Source organism: Pelodiscus sinensis, chromosome 3 (genome assembly GCF_052426305.1).
Source record: "Pelodiscus sinensis isolate ZL-2025 chromosome 3, ASM5242630v1, whole genome shotgun sequence".
In the NCBI taxonomy this organism is placed as follows: domain Eukaryota; kingdom Metazoa; phylum Chordata; order Testudines; family Trionychidae; genus Pelodiscus; species Pelodiscus sinensis.
Window position 1 is genome coordinate 132,095,410 of NC_143054.1, and position 18,994 is coordinate 132,114,403.

The 18,994-nt window shown below is 41.8% G+C and overlaps 1 protein-coding gene across 2 annotated transcripts in view; it reads left to right on the plus strand.

The window, feature by feature from the left end:
- The window catches only part of FMN2 (formin 2), a 242,297-nt gene that overhangs the window by 185,110 nt on the left and 38,193 nt on the right, over positions 1-18,994 (plus strand). For both annotated transcript variants that reach the window (XM_075924820.2, XM_075924819.2), the window contains exon 16: positions 7,041-7,092. In XM_075924820.2, the coding sequence (XP_075780935.2) occupies positions 7,041-7,092 (52 nt within the window). The remainder of the gene's footprint in view (positions 1-7,040; positions 7,093-18,994) is intronic.

Genomic DNA, 18,994 nt, shown 5'->3' on the forward strand with positions numbered 1-18,994 from the left:
TCAGTTGGTGACTGTAGACAGTAATCGTTGGGCCAAACTCAGAATGCGGAACAGCAACAAAAAGTCGTGGTGAAGTAAAACTTTAATATGGATATTTGAATGCTGTTAGACTAGATCTCCTCTTATTACCACAAAGCCTGCTCAGCATATTTTCTAAATTGCATAGACTTGTAACTGGGCTTATCCCAAGACATTTGCTCACACAGTACTTAGTAAGCCGTAGTTTTCGGTTTATTTTAAATACATTTTCTGTAGGCAGTTTCTTGGGATCATGTACATTCAAGATTCAACAAAGGGTTTCATTGTAGGAGCCACCAAATATTCGCCACTGTCATGGTCTGAAGATTATTGTTACATACACCTCCTTTAAATACTTCTTCAGGACACACTTATTTCTGCTATTTTCCATGTATACTCACAGCTTCTCTTGCTCTCCAATGCCACTGCTCTCCCTGACCATATCAAGGGATATTAATCTTACCAAGAGAGAAAACAAGAAAATCCAAAAAAGTTAAACCAGAAGTGAACGCATAAAAGCATGATAAGGAGAGGGGAAGAACAGGAGGAAAAGGAAAGAGCTTTCTCAAGAGAGTTCCCTTTGTCATCTTACCCTATTATTCTGCCTTGATCTTCTATCCTTAATATTGTTGGAGAGTTGGATTCTATGGTGGTGAGTGTTATAGAAGTGTCTGCATAAAATAATTATAAATACCATTGTAAAGGCGACCCTTGGAGTCCTTTGTGAACTGAACCCTGCTTGCGAGGGGCGGGGAGGGCGGGGGATAATTGTTACTCTTGGGAATTTAGGCAATACTTCTATAGGTTAGAATGGTACATTTTATTTCTGGTGCAGCATGAGGGCTTTGATTTGGGTGGGCTGTTGAACTGTTTATTCCCTTGTCTTCTCTCCCTGTCTTGAGATGAGAGTACTGGCTGAAGGACCAGCAAGGACACCACAGATCTTAGAGGAGAAAAGAGACAAGGAATTCAGAGCTCTCTTTCCCACTTCTCACACCCTCTCTCCAGAGCAAGTCTCTCCTTTATCCTTGATTTTTCTCTGCCTAATTGAGGTGGCTGGTTTCCCAAATTGGGAAATATGTAGCCTTTTTTTTCTTACAAGTTCCAGCTAGTGTTTACTTAGCCTCACTGTCAATGATAAATACAATTTATAGCTGCTAATAAAAGCCACCCTTGCAATGGGAAATGCAGCACTGGTTTGTCTAAGCATATAGAATTTAGGCCTTTGCACAGTCAATCCCAACTCCTCTTTATAAATTCAACCTCTCAAATAAGGTCTACAATGGTACAGAAACAGAATAATCTCTGTGGGTTGAAAGATAATTATGTTCAACTTATGGTCTCCATGGCACTGTTAACTCTAGGGCTGGTATAAGTGATCTGGAAATTGAGATTAACAATAACACGTTCAGATTTATAGATAAGAGAATTTAAAGGAGTTGGCAACACAGAATATAGAGCAGTAAAGAGAATACTGAGAAGATTAAGTACGCTAGCATTTACTTTCCTACAAATATTGTCAAATGAAGTTCAATATAAAAAATTCAAAGACATCTGCTCAGATGAATATAGGAGAAGAATATAGGAGAATGTTGGGAGGACGGAATACAAAAAAAAAGATTTGGTAATTTTTGTATTAAGTAGACCCAGCCATGCCAGGACTTGAGCATGGTATAATTGAAGTATGATAAATCATCTAAGTGAAAAGGGTTATGCATGCAAACCGTTCCTTGAATACATAACTCTCTATATTCACACTCTCTATATTCGATTTCATGTTGTATATTTTTTAAACTAAATTTGCAGGAATATAAATAACATTTATTTCTAAGCATCTTCATTTACTAGATAATCTGTATATGTTCCTCCTATTCTCTTTTTTCTTCTTCTTCTTCTTCTTCTTCTTCTTCTTCTTTATTATTTATTATTATTTTATTTTCAATGCTTTGAATTTCCTTACTGGAATTTCTGGCTTCAGTGTGACTACTCAAGTTTGAAGTTATATATGTATTTAAGTCTCTGCAGGATTGGGGCCTCCAGGAAGTTAAAGTGAAAAGCTGTTGAATAAAGACCTATGGCATTGTGTTATGTGTACATATTGATAATTCTAGTAGACTGAGTATTTGTGAAGCCTTTCTTGTAATACTGTGTACAGTGTTCTATATTTTATAATCAGGTGTACAACAGTAAAATAGAACACAAAGAATAACAGGAAATATATGACCTGAAAGGTGAGATAGGAAAAACAGTTTTAACAATGCATGCATACTGTTGTTGAGAGAAATGAACCGAAAACAGCTATGATACTTTGTATACAAATATGTGTGGAGAAATGATGCAAGTCAGAAGTTATATACTAGAATTAAGGCCGAAGGAAATCTAGAGTTTTAAACTAAAGTAGGGCAAATATACATGAAATATAAGGAACATATCCTGATGATAAAAGCTTAAACAATCATAGAATCATAGAATACTAGAACTGGAAGGGACATTGAGAGGTCAAGTCCTTATGGCAGGACCAAGCACCATCCAGAGCAGTGTTTCTTAAATTGCGTTCTGCGGCACACTAGTGTGCCATGAGGCAGTCGGAGATGTGCCACAGAGAACAACAAAATTCAAAATGGCCGCCCTTAAAGGGGCTCATCAAAAAAACCCTTGGTGTTCCTCATAAAAAAAATATTATTTGGTGTTCCTCAGTCTTAAAAAGTTTAAAAATACTGATCTGGAGCATCCCTAATACATGCTTATCTAACCTGCTCTTAAATATCTCTAACGATGGAGATTTCAAACCCCCTCTAGGCAATTTATTCCAGTGCTTAACCACCCTCGCAGCTAAAGAGCTTTTCAGAACGTCCAATCAACACCCCCCCCGTTATAATTTAAGCCGATTGATTCTTGTCCTAGCATCAGATGTTCAGAAGAATAATTTTTCTCCCTCCTTCTTGTAATACCCTTATATAAGTTATATAGAACACCCTGCCATGTACTATATATATAATGAGATTAGATTAATTCAGTGTATTAGTATATGTTTAGGTGCCTCATCTCACTTATCTCATCAGAAGTCACTTTTTAGCCCTTGATTCTTTGATACCCAAGCACTTTATTAAAAAAAAAAAAGATGAACTCCAAAACCCTTAAGAGTGTTGCTGTTCAATATATTTTATACTTACAATGCCATGTGAGCTGTTAAGTCCAAATAGATCCCTGTGGAATATTCACAATATGGGAGCAGCTAAATAAAAACTAAGGTATGTCTACACAGCAACAATATTTTGAAATAACTAATGTTATTTCAAAATAAATGTCAAAATACTGTCTAGCTGGAGGGCTTCTTCTCTGTCTCCTGTAAATGTCTTTGTACAAGGAGTAAGGGAAGGTGGAGAAAGAGTGCTTCATTTTGAAATAAGTGCTGTCTTGCTCCTCCCAATTTTGAAATAAGCTATTTTGAAATATGCTACGCAATTGACGTAGCTCTTTTTTTTTTTTTGCCTATTTCGAGGAAAGCCCTGCTGTGTAGACACATCCCAAATTCTTTTCTTGATGAATGATGTAAAGTTTAGGGATTATCAGTTACTGGTGATCCCTTAGGTGGACTGAACGACACCTTTGAGACTTCAGAAGGTTAGCATCAAAGATGACTCGAGCACATGGAATATTTTTATTATGGAAAAGTTTGCCATAAAAAATCACCCCTAATGCATGAGACCCATGTAATAATGATAGTATGTAGTAAGGATATTTACAGTCTCCCGATGAAAAAGACTACATAAGAGCTAGGTTTTAGAGAACTTGTGAAGATGTCTGTTTTAATTTTGACGTTAACTTGCTTTCACAGTTTTGTTGCTTACTTTCATGTTGCTACATAATCATTTTCATGTTATTCTTTAACAGTGTTAAATCTTATCACCACTTTCTTAGCAGAAAATTAGGAGAACATACTCCAACCCTCACTCCCCACACCTTTCTCCCTCCTCTTGTGCCAAGTGGTTATTTAACTCTGGAGGAAATCTAAGACTATGTAGCTCTGATGGTCATGGATATATGTTTATGTGTGTGAGTTGTGTGTGTGTGTGTTTAAAATAACTTTTAACAAAAATGAGATTATGCCCCTGTAACATTGAGGGAGTAGCTATTTCTTCCTCCCCTCCCCCACCCCCCTCCAGGTTGAGGTGGAAACCTAAGGCCCAGGTGATGGATGCAGCCCCCAGCTTGCCTAGATCTGGCCCCTGAGGGTCAGGGCTCACCACCCCCGGCATTGGGGAGCCTGTGGTGGTGCTCCAGTGGAATTGGAACACACAAAATCTACTAGCCTGGACACACCCCACACTCTGGTGTGCAAGGGGGATGTAGGGAGTGTTTTTCTCTTCAGTCAGGGGCCATGTCAATGAGGTTTTGTTTGGGTGTGTTTTTGCTTCTCAATTGTGTGCAGCCCCCAACTGATTTTTCTGAGGGTCAGTAGCCCCCAACCCAAAAAAGGATCCCCACCCCCGCTCTCTGTGGATGTTTGTTAAAATTACTTTTCTTGTCTAATTTTTTTTTATGTGCTCTAGTGTGCAGTTGTTTTCAGTCATGCTTCAGGCTGACCAAAGAATGTTTTTTTGGAGTAATATTATTCATGCTTGTGCAATTTCAAACAGTAAAGTGTGGAATATTTTCCTCATTTTTATAGAGTAAATAATTGGCCTGCATGATTTTGCAAACCATCTAATGGCCAAAAAAGAGAAAAAAAACTTGAACAATTTATCTTGTCAGAACCAAGTCGTTTTGGAAATAGTGGGGAATGATATTTAGTTATGACTTTCAGATACTTTACAGGCATTTAAAAACCACTGACATGAGCTTGTCAAACATTAGTGAGCCTAAATTTTGTGCAGTGAATTATAAACAGCTTAGAGGAGCCCAAGTTAAATGTTTCGGTGATGAATTATTTTCATTTTAGCAGTTCTACATAGAGATACTTTGTGACCCTAAAGTGAGAGTGGTGCTTCTGCTTCACAGGGAGCTTTGCAACCATTTTCTTCGGTCTTCGTCCAAATTGTTTCGCGGGTGTCATTTTGAGTTACAGGACTGAAGTTATATATAACTTAAATCCTGTACAATATATATTATAATAAGCTCATCTCAAGTTGCCAAGCATCACCTGGTTTTGCATCCAAAGCCATTGAAGGCTCTCATGCAAACCCATAAGTCAGCCTCGGTTCACTCCAAAGCATTATGAAGCTACACAAATCTTTAGAAGAATCTGGGCTGAGTTTCAAACAACTAATGAAACCCATAATCAGGCAGGCTTCACATGCTCTTCAATTTCTTGAGAATATTTTACCCACTTCTGCTGAAGTTTACTGTGGCTTGTTTATTAAACATTGAAAAAAGGCCTGAACTTTCAGATAACTATTGCTGGAAACAATGCATGTTCCTACATGGAATGTTATTGATGCCAACTCCTGCTAGTATGCACCGCACCAATAGCAAAGGCTTTAGGGTCAGGTTCTTGATCCCTACCCTAAAAACATATAGCTGAATGGGCATATACTGGAGTGGGAGTCATGATCATGGATTCACATCCTGGCTCCAACTAACCATGGGTAAATCACTTTGCATCTCTATGGCCACAGTTTCCCCCTCTGTAAAATAGGCCCGCCTCTGTAAAGTTTTTTAAGCTATATGGTTGGAAAGAGTCATCGTTGGTGATTATTCTTACTCCCAGGTTTCATTTTTTGATCATTGCTGACCACTGTTGCAACTGCTAATTGTTTCAGGATGCAGTAGCATCCTTTTTAAAATGAAGAAGTTAGTATTTCAGAGGTGATATACCTATAATGTGGGGGCTACATTGAGCATGCATTGTTTGACGGGTATGGCTGGCAGCTGTGAAGTGGTAAACTGAATGAAAAATATGCATCTTTTTAGATTTTTGTGGTGTTACTATTCTGTGTAGAAATTCAGCTTTGAATTACAATCATCTCTTGGGACACAAAACAGCCTCTATGCCCCTTAAGATTCACTAACACCTTCAAAATAGCCTTTGCAAATCACTCTGCAAGACAGCAAACTTTTGCTCTGATGGACCAAAGAGGGAAATCAGATTCCAGGCAGAAGTACTGCCTGTTAAAATACAAGGCTTATGCAGGACTTAAGTTGGGCATGTTTTATTTGTTATCCCTGTGCACAGGAATGAGTTTTATCTGAGCTTGCTCATGCACATAGCAAGCATTGCTGTTAGTCTCAAGACTAGTAAAAACTCTGAGTTTAAATGTGTTGTAGCTTTGTGTGCCTTTGTACCAAGACGATAAGATAAATTGGAATAACATTAAATTCAAAAGAAAAAATTTAATTTGGAAAATAGACTCTTCACAAGAGTATTGCAAATATGGCTCAGTGGTTAGATTTCTCTTTGTCAGCACAAAACGGTAGCTGTCTCTGACTGCAGGAATGAGACCCACATTGACAATGCACTAATTGTGAGTTTTGTGTATGTGCTCGCATTTGTTCCTGTTTTGGATCCTGTATTTCTTAGAAATGCCTGTTTCCTAAGGCTATTCCCCAATAGGTAGATCAACTATGGGGCTTTTACTGACAGTCACCAAATGTAAATATTAGGGGGGTCTGGTTTAAGGGTATTTTTCAGTAGTTCTTCCTGGAACATTCCCCTCTTGGTCCATAGGAGCCCACGTATGTTGATTTTCAGAGGACATTCTAGGGTATTTCTCCTTAAGGTCTACTACTTTAAGTTTTTTTTTTATGAGGTGATCATGAAAAAGATATAACACAAACATTTATTTGTGTTTACTGAGAGCTTTTCTCTTGAAGCTGCTTTTGAACTTATTCTTTTAAAATGTGGCTGTGTTCTAATTTAGGGTGGGTTTGGAATTGATAGTTATTCCAATATAACCTGATGTGCATTCTTAGAAATTGAAAATGTCCTGTAAAGTATTTATCTTGTAATGAAAAACATTGTCACTAAAGAAACTTGTGAACTATTCATCTTATAGCTAATTTATTTCCTGTCTGTTGTGCAGCTAAAATCGAACAAGAAAATGAAGAGAAGTCACTGACAGAAGCACATAAAAGGTAAGAGAGGTGTATTCAATAAAACTTTTTCCTTTGAAAAATGTATTTTCATTATCATATATTGTATAGCTAGCCAACACTAACAGAATTTTCTGGGTAGCAAAACAAACACTTTCAGAAATACAAGTGATTTTTATTTAATGTCAGCTATGTTTTGAACATTAGAATAGAAAGTCAAAACAATCCAAGCATGCACAGAACTCTATTATAACTGGAAATTTATCCATCTTTATGTTAAAAAAATAAGCATTGGTGTATGAACAAACTGTTTGAACCAGTTCGAACCACCCTTGGCATTATTCATTAAATACTGGTTTCTGCACATCTGATATATCTGCTGGGTATAATTAAGGATGTATATAATTAAATTTAATTTGATCCCTAAGAATTATTCAAATGATTTTTGTGATTAAAATGAAAAGTTTCACTATGTATATGGAACAGTTTAAAATTTCAAAATTGGGAGAATTCCCCAACTTTGCTATATTGTGCAACTTGTGATACATATGTGCTCAAGTATGGGAAGAGCACATTTATGTGTACACATTTTTTTTTAGTGTTTTAAAATTATTTTAAAAGGGAAGGGGAAGAACGCTTATTTTCAGTCATAGTAAAGGACCAACATGAAATATAAGCGAACTAGGACCATTTATATTTCAGCATTTTCTGAGGAGACTGATAAATGCATATCTTTACCTGGTTTTGTTTGTAGTGTATAATGTATTTACTTTCACCCAGAACTAATGAATGCAATTGGAACTACTTATTAGATACAAGTGTGTAGCTTAACATGCCTTTTATAGACTTTGATAATTAACGGCAAGGACTCGTGCCTCTTTTGTTGTTAAACTGCCCTCTCTTTCTGTATGATTGTATTTAATTATCATCACCATGCCAAAGTTACTTCCAGTGAATAGAAAACCCATATAATCAACTTTGATATGTTCTAGTCTCTTTAGATTCAAGTGGCAAAAGATAGGAAATAGTGTAGCATAAATACTTTTGCAGTTGGGGCTTGTGATATGAAATGGAACAAAAAAAGGTGTCACTTTAGCTCATCTGAAGCCTTGGTAAATTATAAGACATCATTGAAATTATAAGATATTATTGAAATTATTTAGAAGCTTACAATAGCTAAACTGCAAGCTCAGGATCCTTAAATGCTGTGACTCAAATCCCATAGTAAAACCCAACCTCTTGGTAGACAAGGGGCATATTTGAGTCCTCCTACTGCATTGTTATGTCCAGGAGAGCTGTGAGATTTCAAAGTTCATGTCCAAACCTTGCAAATCCCCAAGGATTCCGTCCAGAGATTCTGCACCTCAGAACTTTCATCTCAGATTGGTTCCCCTTCCCTGCTTCCTCCCCATTTCTTTGCCATCCTGGCTTCATTGGAACTGTTCTAACAAATTGTGCCTGTGACCATGGCTAAGCTGGCACCTAATATCTTTAGGGGCGGTCAGAAGGAGAACAGAATGTCCATCTCTGTTTGTGCAGGATCTAGCTTCTACATAGGTTGGTGAGGAAAGAAATTATGCCTAATAAGTACGTCATGCATGTGGCTAACAAGGATGATCAGGGCCTTTAGAAGTCTTTATGTGGTATGTAAAAAGGATGCTAAGACCCCAAAATTTAATATTAAGAGACAGAATTTATTCCGTCCACTCAATAGTTAAGGAAAAACAAATGTATATGATAGTGTTTCTTTAATTTTTAGCCAGAGCTATACTTTTCTTTTTGCTATACCATAGAATTGCAAAAACAAAAAGTCAAATTTGAATAATGTGTTGGACTTAGTGTACCAGTGTGTACTTTCAAAATAAATACATTTATCCTTTCTGTCCCCTCCCACAGCTGAAATTCAGTTCTTAGAACTTCTGCTAAGATTGTGAAGGATGCTTCATAGTCAATCTCCTTTCAGAAGGATGTACTCAGTGCTCGAATTTCTTTAAAATATTTTCTACATAAAATGCTTGGATGCGGAACTATTTTAAAGGAGGAAAGCTTAGAAAAGCTAAATAGGGACACATCTACACAGCAGAGTTATTTTGGAATAACAAAGTGAGCCTCTACAAAGCAAGTGCATTATTTTGAAATAATATTGAAATAGCAGACGTCTTTTTCCGATTTCTGTAACCCTCGTATTACGAGGAATAATGCCTATTATGAAATAGCTATTTCAAAATAGGGTGTGTGTAAACAGCGCAGCTGTAGTTATTTTGAAATTAGTGTCCTCCAGGGCTTCCCCCAGATGCCCTGCTGGCCACTCTGTCTACACTTGTCAGAATTCTATAGTTCCCCTTCCCCTGCAGCCCTTAAAGCTGCAGCCAAAGGGGAAAGAGCTTGTGGCACACAGCAGGATGTCCTATTCCTGTGCCACACAGCAGTGCCCTGCTCTGCTCTACCTCTGCTACCTACCCCAGAACATCATCTGAGACATCCATGGCTGCCAGCCCAGCTGCAGCCAACTCCCAAGCCCCAGCCCCTGCCTGGACCAAAAGAGGAGGGTGCCTTTGTGGACTGACGTGGAGATCCTGGATCTCACTGAGATCTGGGGGGGAGCAGACCAACATCCTGGATCTCCATGTCAGACAGGGAAATGCTGATGTGTATGGCCGCATGGCTGATAGCCTGGTCCAGAGTGGGCAGAGCCACATTCTGTGGATCAGGTCAGAATGAAGGCGAAGGGGCTCTTCCAGGCCTATGCCAGGCCAGAGAAAGGAGTTCCCAGTCAGGAACGGCACCCCAGACCTACAGCTTCTTCACCCAGCTGGAGGCCTCCCCTCCCCTCCCCTCATTGTTGACTCGGGCCTGGAGACATCTGTCATCAGCCTCCCTGAGGGCATGGCTATATTCCTGGAGCTGGTACCTCTCCCCCAGGATGTCACCCAGGGCTCAGACGAGACTGGGGAAGGACCATCAGGTGAGTTGCATTACTTTCCTTGGACACAAGGTGGGGGCAGGCAGTGGGTGGAAAGGGGCTTTGTGGTCCTTGGCCAGCCTTCTCGGCCTGGGGATCACACAGCAGCCTGTACATGTGGCTGCACATGGAGCGGCAGTCGAGAGCAGACAACCGTAGAGGCAGCCACTTAGAAACCTGGCACTCTTGCTCACAGGGGTTCTGGAGAGGAATGCTTTACCCCCAACCCGATGGTGGGACACTTTCCCACCACAAGCCACCACTAGGGACTATGGGGTCACAGACAAACACGTACCAGTGCCACACATGGCAAACAGGCATGCCCACACTCCTGAGGCAGTGTGCGTTCCCAGGCCAGCGTGGTGAGGCAGAGGACACCAGTGCCCTGCCAGGAGAGCCTGAAGGGAGGGGGGAGCAGGCAGGGGTACAAGTCCTCTCCCTGTGGAACACCACCATTGCTACACCCAGTGTGTGTACAGCATGGAGGGAAGCTGAGCTGTCCCATCACCCTTCTCCAGCCCACAGGCTCCCAGTCTGGCCAGCACCTTCCCATGCCTGTTTGTCCCCGGGACATGGGGGTAGCGAGGCGAGGCTCCCACCCCCCCCCCCAGTCCTCCGGGTCATCCATGACCCTGCAGGACAGGGCCCGCTGTCTAGGCCACAGATGGTCCTTCTAGAAGCACTTTGTCATCGTCTGAACCATCACCTTTCCATGTCAGCTCTGAGATGAGAACTGAGCTTCAGCACCCTGTTTCCTGGGATGACTTCCCCTCTCACTTTTCTTCACAGCTGGACCAGCTATGAGTGAAGCACGACCCCATATCTTCTGTGCCAGCCTCTGGGGCCCACATGACCTGCAGGTGAAGGTGACCCCCAGAAGACCTACAGTGGGAGCACATAACCTGTCTGTGTGTCCTGCAGTGGTCTCTGGAGGCAGACATGGAGCTGTGCACCATCTGACACGAGCTCTTATAGTAGGCCCAGCTTACACCACTGCAGTGGACTACCTGGTAGCTGCTCCTGATCCCTCCCCAGCTCCTGCCCCTCCAGCTTCTCTCACTAGTCCCCCCCCCCATGACTGCCAAGGGCTCTGCACATGAGTTGATTGGACCACCCGAAGCAGGAACCACACCCTGAACATCCCTGAACCTCTCTTCCTCCTTCTTCCTCCTTCCTTTCCTCTCCTCTCTCCTCCCAGGTTCTTTCCTCAGTTGCAATTACCCCAATTAAACCAAAAATAGAGTTTCTTGTTTCAAAACAAAAGGTCTTCTTTATTGTATCTACAGGGGAAGGGGAGGGGAAAAGAGAGGACAGGGGAAGGGAGGGATGTGGGGGAAAGGCACACTGAAGGGGGCTAGGGGAGAGTGTCACTGAGATCCTTTTGTGAAACTGTCCTTCAGGGCCCCTTGGATGTACACAGCTCCTAATAGGCTTGCCAGATGGCAGCTGTGCACCGCTGTTCAAAGGCCTTGGCCAACTGCTCGGCCTCTGCTCCCCACCCTGGCAGGAGTGTCTCACCCTTGTTCTCACATATATTGTGGAGGACACAGCAGGTTGCCACCAATTGAGGGATGTTCTGCTCTTTAAGGCTGAGGCAGGTGAAGAGGCATTGGAACCTCCCTTTCAGATGACTGAAGGGGCCCTACACAACCATGCGGGCCCTGCTGAGCCTGGAATTGAAACATTCCTTGCTTTGGTCCAGATGTCCCGTGTGGGGCTTCATCAGAGAGGAATCAAACCGTAGACAACATCCTTCATGATGCACATGGGCATGTCCTCTTCCCCGATCCCAATGCTTCTGTTGGGGAAGAAGTGCCAGCATGGAACTTCTGGAATAGGCTGGAATTGCGGAACATGAAGATGTGGGTGTCATGTGCCTTTCCAACACTGGTGTTGGTGAACTGGCCTCAGTGGTCCATGAGGGACTGCAGCATGATTGAAAAGTATCCCTTGCAGTTGTTATATTCAGAGGCCCAGTGATTGGGGGCCCAGATGGGGATGTGGGTGCCATCAGTGGCCCCATCACAGTTGGGGAAGCCCAAGATAGCAAAGCCAGCGATGATGGGGTCCATGTCACCAGGAAGGATGAGCCAGTGTATCAGGATTGTGTTGATGGCCCTCACCACCTGTAGAAGCAGATAAACAGAGAATTACAGGGTTTCCAGGGCCCTCAGGGAGGTCCCTGAGCCCAACCGCCCTTTCACCACAAACACACCAGGACCAACCCCCTATTTATCCCAACCCCCCCGACAGAGCTTTGTGAAGGCAGGACTGAAAACCCTTCCATGGAGGGAGCCTCCACCACTCCCCCCTCTTCCCTAGGAAACCCCATTCCAGCATTTTACCACCTTCCTGGGAAAATAGCACAAGAGCACCATACCTGTATGACCACTGCTGGTTTCCAACGGAGCATAAGAATGTATGTAAGAACATAAGAATGGCTGTACTGGGTCAGACCAAAGGTCCATCTAGCCCAGTAGCCTGTCTGCTGACAGTGGCCAGCACCAGGTGCCCCCGAGAGGGTGGACCCAATACAATGATCAAGCGATTTGTCTCCTGCCATCCCTCTCCAGCCTCTGACAAACAGAGGCCAAGGACACCATTTTATCCCCTGGCTAATAGCCTTTTATGGACCTAACCTCCATGAAATTATCTAGCTTCTCTTTAAACTCTGTTATAGTCCTAGCCTTCACAGCCTCCTCCGGCAAGGATTTCCACAGGTTGACTACACGCTGTGTGAAGAAGAACTTTCTTTTATTAGTTTTAAACCTGCTACTCATTAATTTCATTTGGTGTCCTCTAGTTCTTCTGTTATGGGAACTAATAAATAACTTTTCTTTATCTGTCCTCTCCACACCACTCATGATTTTATATACCTCTATCATATCCCCCCTCAGTCTCCTCTTTTCTAAACTGAAAAGTCCCAGTCGTTTTAACCTCTCTTCATATGGGACCCGTTCCAAACCCCTAATCATTTTAGTTGCCCTTTTCTGAACCTTTTCCAAGGCCAAAATATCTTTTTTGAGGTAAGGAGATCACATCTGTACACCGTATTCAAGATGTGGGCATACCATAGTTTTATACAGGGGCAGTAAGATATTCTGTGTCTTATTTTCTATCCCTTTCTTAATAATTCCTAGAATCCTATTTGCCTTTTTGACTGCCGCTGCACACAGTGTGCAAGTTTTCAGAGAACTATCCACGATAACTCCAAGATCTCTTTCCTGATTTGTCATAGTCAAATTAGCCCCCATCGTACTGTACATAGCTGTCCAGCAGGGTGAGCTTCCAAATAGCGATGGTGACGTCCTTCTGGAGGGGTATAGCGGGTCGCATGTGGGTTTCCTGTCACCTGAGGGCAGAGGCAAGCCTCTCACACAGCTTCAGGAAGGTGTCCTTTCACATGCAGTTCTGGAGCCACTGCTGGTTGTCCCACTGCTCCATAATGATCCAGTTCCACCAGCTGGAACTGGTGTCCAGTCACCAGAAGTGGCAGTGTACAGGGAAGGGCAGGGGGTTGCACTGCATGAGCAGTGCCCTGAGAGAAGAGAGGAGGTGCTCCACAATGAGCTGGGGATCCTGTAACTGCAGCAGGAGGTGTGACATGGGATCTGAATCATCGACTGCTTCGAGGCAGGTCCGGTCCTATGGCTGGAGTGCTGTCATGTCCGCAAGGGCAACCAGAGCACACAGAGAAAAAGCTTTGCTATTCCTCAAGGAGGTAGGCAAAGGATAGGAGCCTGAGACACGACTGTACAGGGGGGTCCCTTTAAGCATGAGCCTCAGATAGCTTCAGGAAGCAGCTTTAGGAAGTGAGTATTGTCCTGATGCCCTGCCTGAATGCTTCCTAGTGGCTTTAAATGTGATTCAGTGTCCAATGAGTGTGGATGCTCCATTTCAAAATAGCTCAGCGCTATTTCAATGAGCATTTACTGTGTAGATGTGCTATTTCAAAGTGAGCTATTTTGGAGTTTCTATTCCAAAATAGCCAATTTTGAAATAAGCGTGCAATGTAGAGGTACCCTTAGAGATTAGTTGAATTCTGTTATTCATAGGAAAAACAGCAATGCATTGGATGAATAGAGAAGAAAAAGTGATGGATTAGATGGAGCAAAATTAATGTGATTAATGTACTTGGATTTTTCTTTTTGAAGTGGTTAATTTCAGCCTATGCACAAATTAAAACCTACCTCATGACAGTATATAGAAACACAGACTCTCCTTTTAGCTGTAGCATAGAATGTTAAAAAAAATTGATCTCACCATACAATACATTAACTCTAGGTAAATAGCACTTGCAAAAGTTAATCTGAATAATGTTTTGGGCTCAGTGCACCCATGTATACTTTAGAGAAGCTCAGTTGTGCAATAGATGAGCTGAAATGGAAAGTTAATCTTCCATGCAAAATAGAGACAGAGAAAATGGAATGTCTGCTCCAGAGACTCCATACAGTGTTTTGCTGTTCATTTGTCACAAGTGAGAAAATGTTTAATCCGTTCTGAAATGATGTATTCTCTCTTTATTTATCGTGTTTAGTGACTTTAAGAGTGTCAGTATGTAAAGTGTTTATCCAAGGAATAGATTTCTGGCATATGGATAAAATGAAAAGTGAAATGTTTAGCACACAATAGGCATGTGTTCCAAGGTCTCTGAGTAAGTATCCTGAGATGAGAAGAAAGCACACAGGTCTGTGTTTATCTAGCTTATGCAGGCAGACAAGGAAGGCTCCAGTCTGGTATTAACACTGAAGTGACATGGAATGTCTTTGCCATACCCCCAAACAATTACATCACTCCCTTAACAATATTGATAAAGTGCAATAAAAGGGAGCCTGGCACTTTCCAATTAGACCCTCATTCGTAAATACTTGTGAACCTGTCAAATACTTCACAAGTTAAAGTAGGAACCATTTTTTTTTGAAAGGGAAAGAAGAGAGAGAAAAGGTTGGGAGGAGAAGGACATGAAGTATATTTTATATCTTTTACATTTTTAAATACTTTTAAAACTTGAAGTTAAACACGTCTCATTTTGGCTTGTGGCCCCAGCTATATTAAATATTGATCGATGAATGAAATGACCCTCTACTAAGGTTTTCACCAGGAACTAAAGAATTAAAAACCCCCCTACTCCATTTTCTTTGTGTTTAGTTACTGAATATTTTTCTTGCTGAAAAGCTTTTAATTGTGGCGTTTAGTTTCTGGGAATTTCTGAGGAATTTTAGTTCTATTTTGGGGGGGAAGTAAACTGCATTTAATGAAGCTTAGAAGAGATCATTTTTGATTGTACAAATTACTGCAGGGAAAAGAGCATTCTAGATCCCCAATATCAGATAGTCATTGTCACAGAAATGCTGTAGGTATATACAGAATTTTCCTTCCTCCCTCTCCCCACTTCCTATACATTTCATTTCAGAGTAAAAGCAGGTGCTATAGCATGAGGTTCCTGGCACATGGTCAGAGCTTTGTCTGGCCTTCTTGTTTTCCCATATGAGTTCCTATAGAAGCAGAAGCTAAATAATAGAGCCAGAGCCAGACCCACCAAGAATGGTAACAGCCATGTTTCAGCTAGATCAATTTCCTTTCCTAGACTGCATGCTTGTGAATGAGCAGCTGCAGCCTCACTACCCATTATTATGCTGTTTTGGTCAATGTTTCATTTGGGCCTAGTCCAAAGTCTCACTCCCACATTAGGTACTCATCTCCTTTTAAAAATAAATGCTATGCTGGTTTTGCCAAATCAATAGCACTAGAACATTTAGCCGGAGTCTTCCTCTACCATCACCGCCGTGCCTACCTACAGAGGAACACTTTAGGATCCATACTATACAAATTCTGGCTTCTGGCTTTTATTTATTTGAGACCTAGGATACCTTCAGAGCTTGGAGTGTCTCCTGTTGCTAGAACTATCCATTTGGCAAATTATGAAGCAATAGATTCTGTGTCCACTAGAGTAGCTGCTAGCTAGGCTAGTAATGCTTAGATGTATATGGACTGTAACCAATTGGGGATCTGACAACTGCCAAAAACAATTAATTTTCACTGAAACTTCACTCTGTTTCCTATTATTTATGTGGCGCCTCTGAAAATTATGTTGCCAGAAGTAGTGTATGTTTAGAATCTTCTAGATTCTTACACATTGTGTCCATTCTAAATATTATAAACTATATGTTTATGTATATGTTTTCACTGTTTTATAGGATTTCAGGCTAAATGGTGATAAGATATGATTACAGGAGGCACTCCCATTTAAGGACTGCTGTCCTTTGGGCTCCTTAGGTGGCTGAAAGCTATATAAATTAGCTTTACAAGTGCATTTTGCTCCCAGCAGGATTATGTTCTGATTGATTTAAATTGATATGAGCATTTAGAGCAATGGTCTCCAACCTTTTTAACCACAAGATCACTTTTTCAATTTAAGTGCAATCTTAAGATCTTTAAGATCTACCTCAAACCTAAATACCCTTGCCCCACTTCCTTCCTGCCCCTTTTTTGAGGCCCTGCCCCTCCTCCACCTCTTCTCTGAGGCCTCACCCTGATCACTCCATCCTCCTTCCTCCCCCTCCTCACTCACTTTCACCAGACTTGGGGAGACAGTTGGGGTGCAGGCTCCGGTCTTGAGCCATAGGGTTTGGAGTATGGGAGGGTCTCTGGTCTTAGTCCAGGGTGGGGGATTGGGGCCCAGTAGGGGATTCAGGGTTCAAGCTCTGGGTAGGAGTTTGAGTAAAGGGAGACTCATGTCTGGAGTAGGAGGTTGGGTGTAGGAGGAGGTTCAGGGCCTGGAAAGGGGTTCAAGGAAGCAGGCTTTGGCTGGGCATTGTTTAACTGAGACAGCTTCCAGGTGGTGGAGCAGTGGAATTAAGACAGGCTTATTCCCTGGTCCTGCACCACTCCTGAAGGCAGCTGGCACATACAGCAATGGCTCCATGGTACCATGTGCTAACGCTCATCTACTGGCACTGAGCTCACAGCTTCTACTGGCCACGGTTCCCCATAACTGATCAATGGGAGCTGCAGGAGTGGTGCCTGCGGGTAAGGACAGCATGTGGAGACCCCCTACTGTGCCTTTCTCAGGGGCTGCAGGGACATGCCAGACATGTCCAGGAGCAGCAATTACCACAGGGATAATTACTCCGGCCATGACAGGTTAGGCATTTTAGAACTCACTACTCAAAGAACTAAATTGAAGTGTAAGAGAGAAATGAAAATTATGAAATGCACAGACCAGTAAAAAACAAACAAAAATAACACCCTTTGAAAGCAGTAAAAGCAGTAACAACAACCACCCAAGTATGTGTTGGGTCAAGAGATGAGAGTGTGTGTTTGTCATTCTCACAGACATACACAATGTGTGAGACTGACAGAGATTTGCATTGCCAAGCTTTCTCCATCCCCTTCTCTCTGTGTGGAGAGTAAGTGCAAGAGTGGGGAGAAGAGGCCCCACTCTTCTTCCTCCTACACCCTGCACAGCAATCAGGAGGCTCCCAGAGGGGCAGCTCCGGGATAGGGGCAGGAGCAGCATGACAGTGGGTGGAGGGGCAACTGAAGTACCAGCATTTGATAACTTCCTGGCCAAACCAGTCAGGAGCATCTGTCAGAGGCTCCAAGATCTACCTGTAGATCCCGATCTACTGGTTGGTGACCATAGTAAGTTCTGCTATGTGAAATAAAAATTTGCCCTGTAATACAATAGCAGATTTATAAAAGGAGAAATGGATGGTTTCTGCACATTTTTATTGGAAGGAGAATGTGGGAAGAGTACAATTGGATATGGAACATCCATTTCAGGATGTTTTTGGTTAGATTAATTTTATTATGTGGTACAGGTACTTCTACATTCCAAGGAGTGCTAGGTTTTTATAGTGCTTCCCAAATGCTGTCTCTTAGGCACCTTTTTGTGTTCAGATATTTTTTTTAATGAATTTAGCAATGCTGTGTTGCTCTCTTTGCTATAGCAACAGGTGAATTGTAAGAATGTTTACCTGCAAAATTCCCTGAGAAATAACCTAGGCCTGACAGGAGAGTCCTTGTATGCATAGAACTTCCATCAGCTTTGATGGCAATAGACGTGATAGGGACCAATACTTCACACCTGCTTTTGTGCTGACAAGTTGATGACACCTACATTAATTACAAGCTTGATGGTAGACTGGTACTGTTGAAAAGCAGTAGCTAGAAATGTATCACCTATGTCTGGTGAGCCTTTAAAACCTTAAATCTTGCTCCCACACCACTATCTGCCACACAATGGTTTGGATTTCCTTCAAAGGTGATCTGCAAAGCTAAAATGAAATTGAATGAATGCTTGAAACATGTGCTGAAAGCTCCCACAGGCAAGGCTGAGAGTGATGAGAGAGATTGAGTAGAAAAATAAAATTTCACTGAACAGTTGAAGTGTACAGTCAGACTCTTTCTCCCCAGGGTCCCTTTTCCTAAAGATTCCCCTGCCACCCATACCCTTGTAACTTTCCATTTATTGACACATGGTTCCTTCCCTGTTAGGTCTCCTCACTGGGTGGCTCATAGTACTTATGTAAGTTGTATACAGTAGGAATGTAAGTATCATAGCTGTATGTTAGTTGTAGCAGGAAAGAAATGCTCAGTGGAAAAAGGACTGAAAAAGAAAACAGGTAATGTATGATCTTAGGAGCTGCCACAGATGAGGTCAGTGGTTATTCTAGTCCAGTGCCCTGTGTCTGACAAAAGGCAAGGGTCAGAGCATGTAAATCCCCTTTAATGGATCAGTAGGGGATTATCTTTGCCATAAAGAAAAGTTTCTTCCAAAACCCAGGCAGCTAGTGTTGGCTTATGCCCTGAATTCTGAAAATATATACCTATTTATGTTATAGAATATTTATCTTATCTAATTTGTGAATGATTTTATCCATTGACAGGTCTGTTTTTGAATGTTTTAAGTATTATCCTTTGGATTTGGGTTTTTCCCTTTTATTTTTATTTCCTGTTATCTGTTTTAAATATATTGCC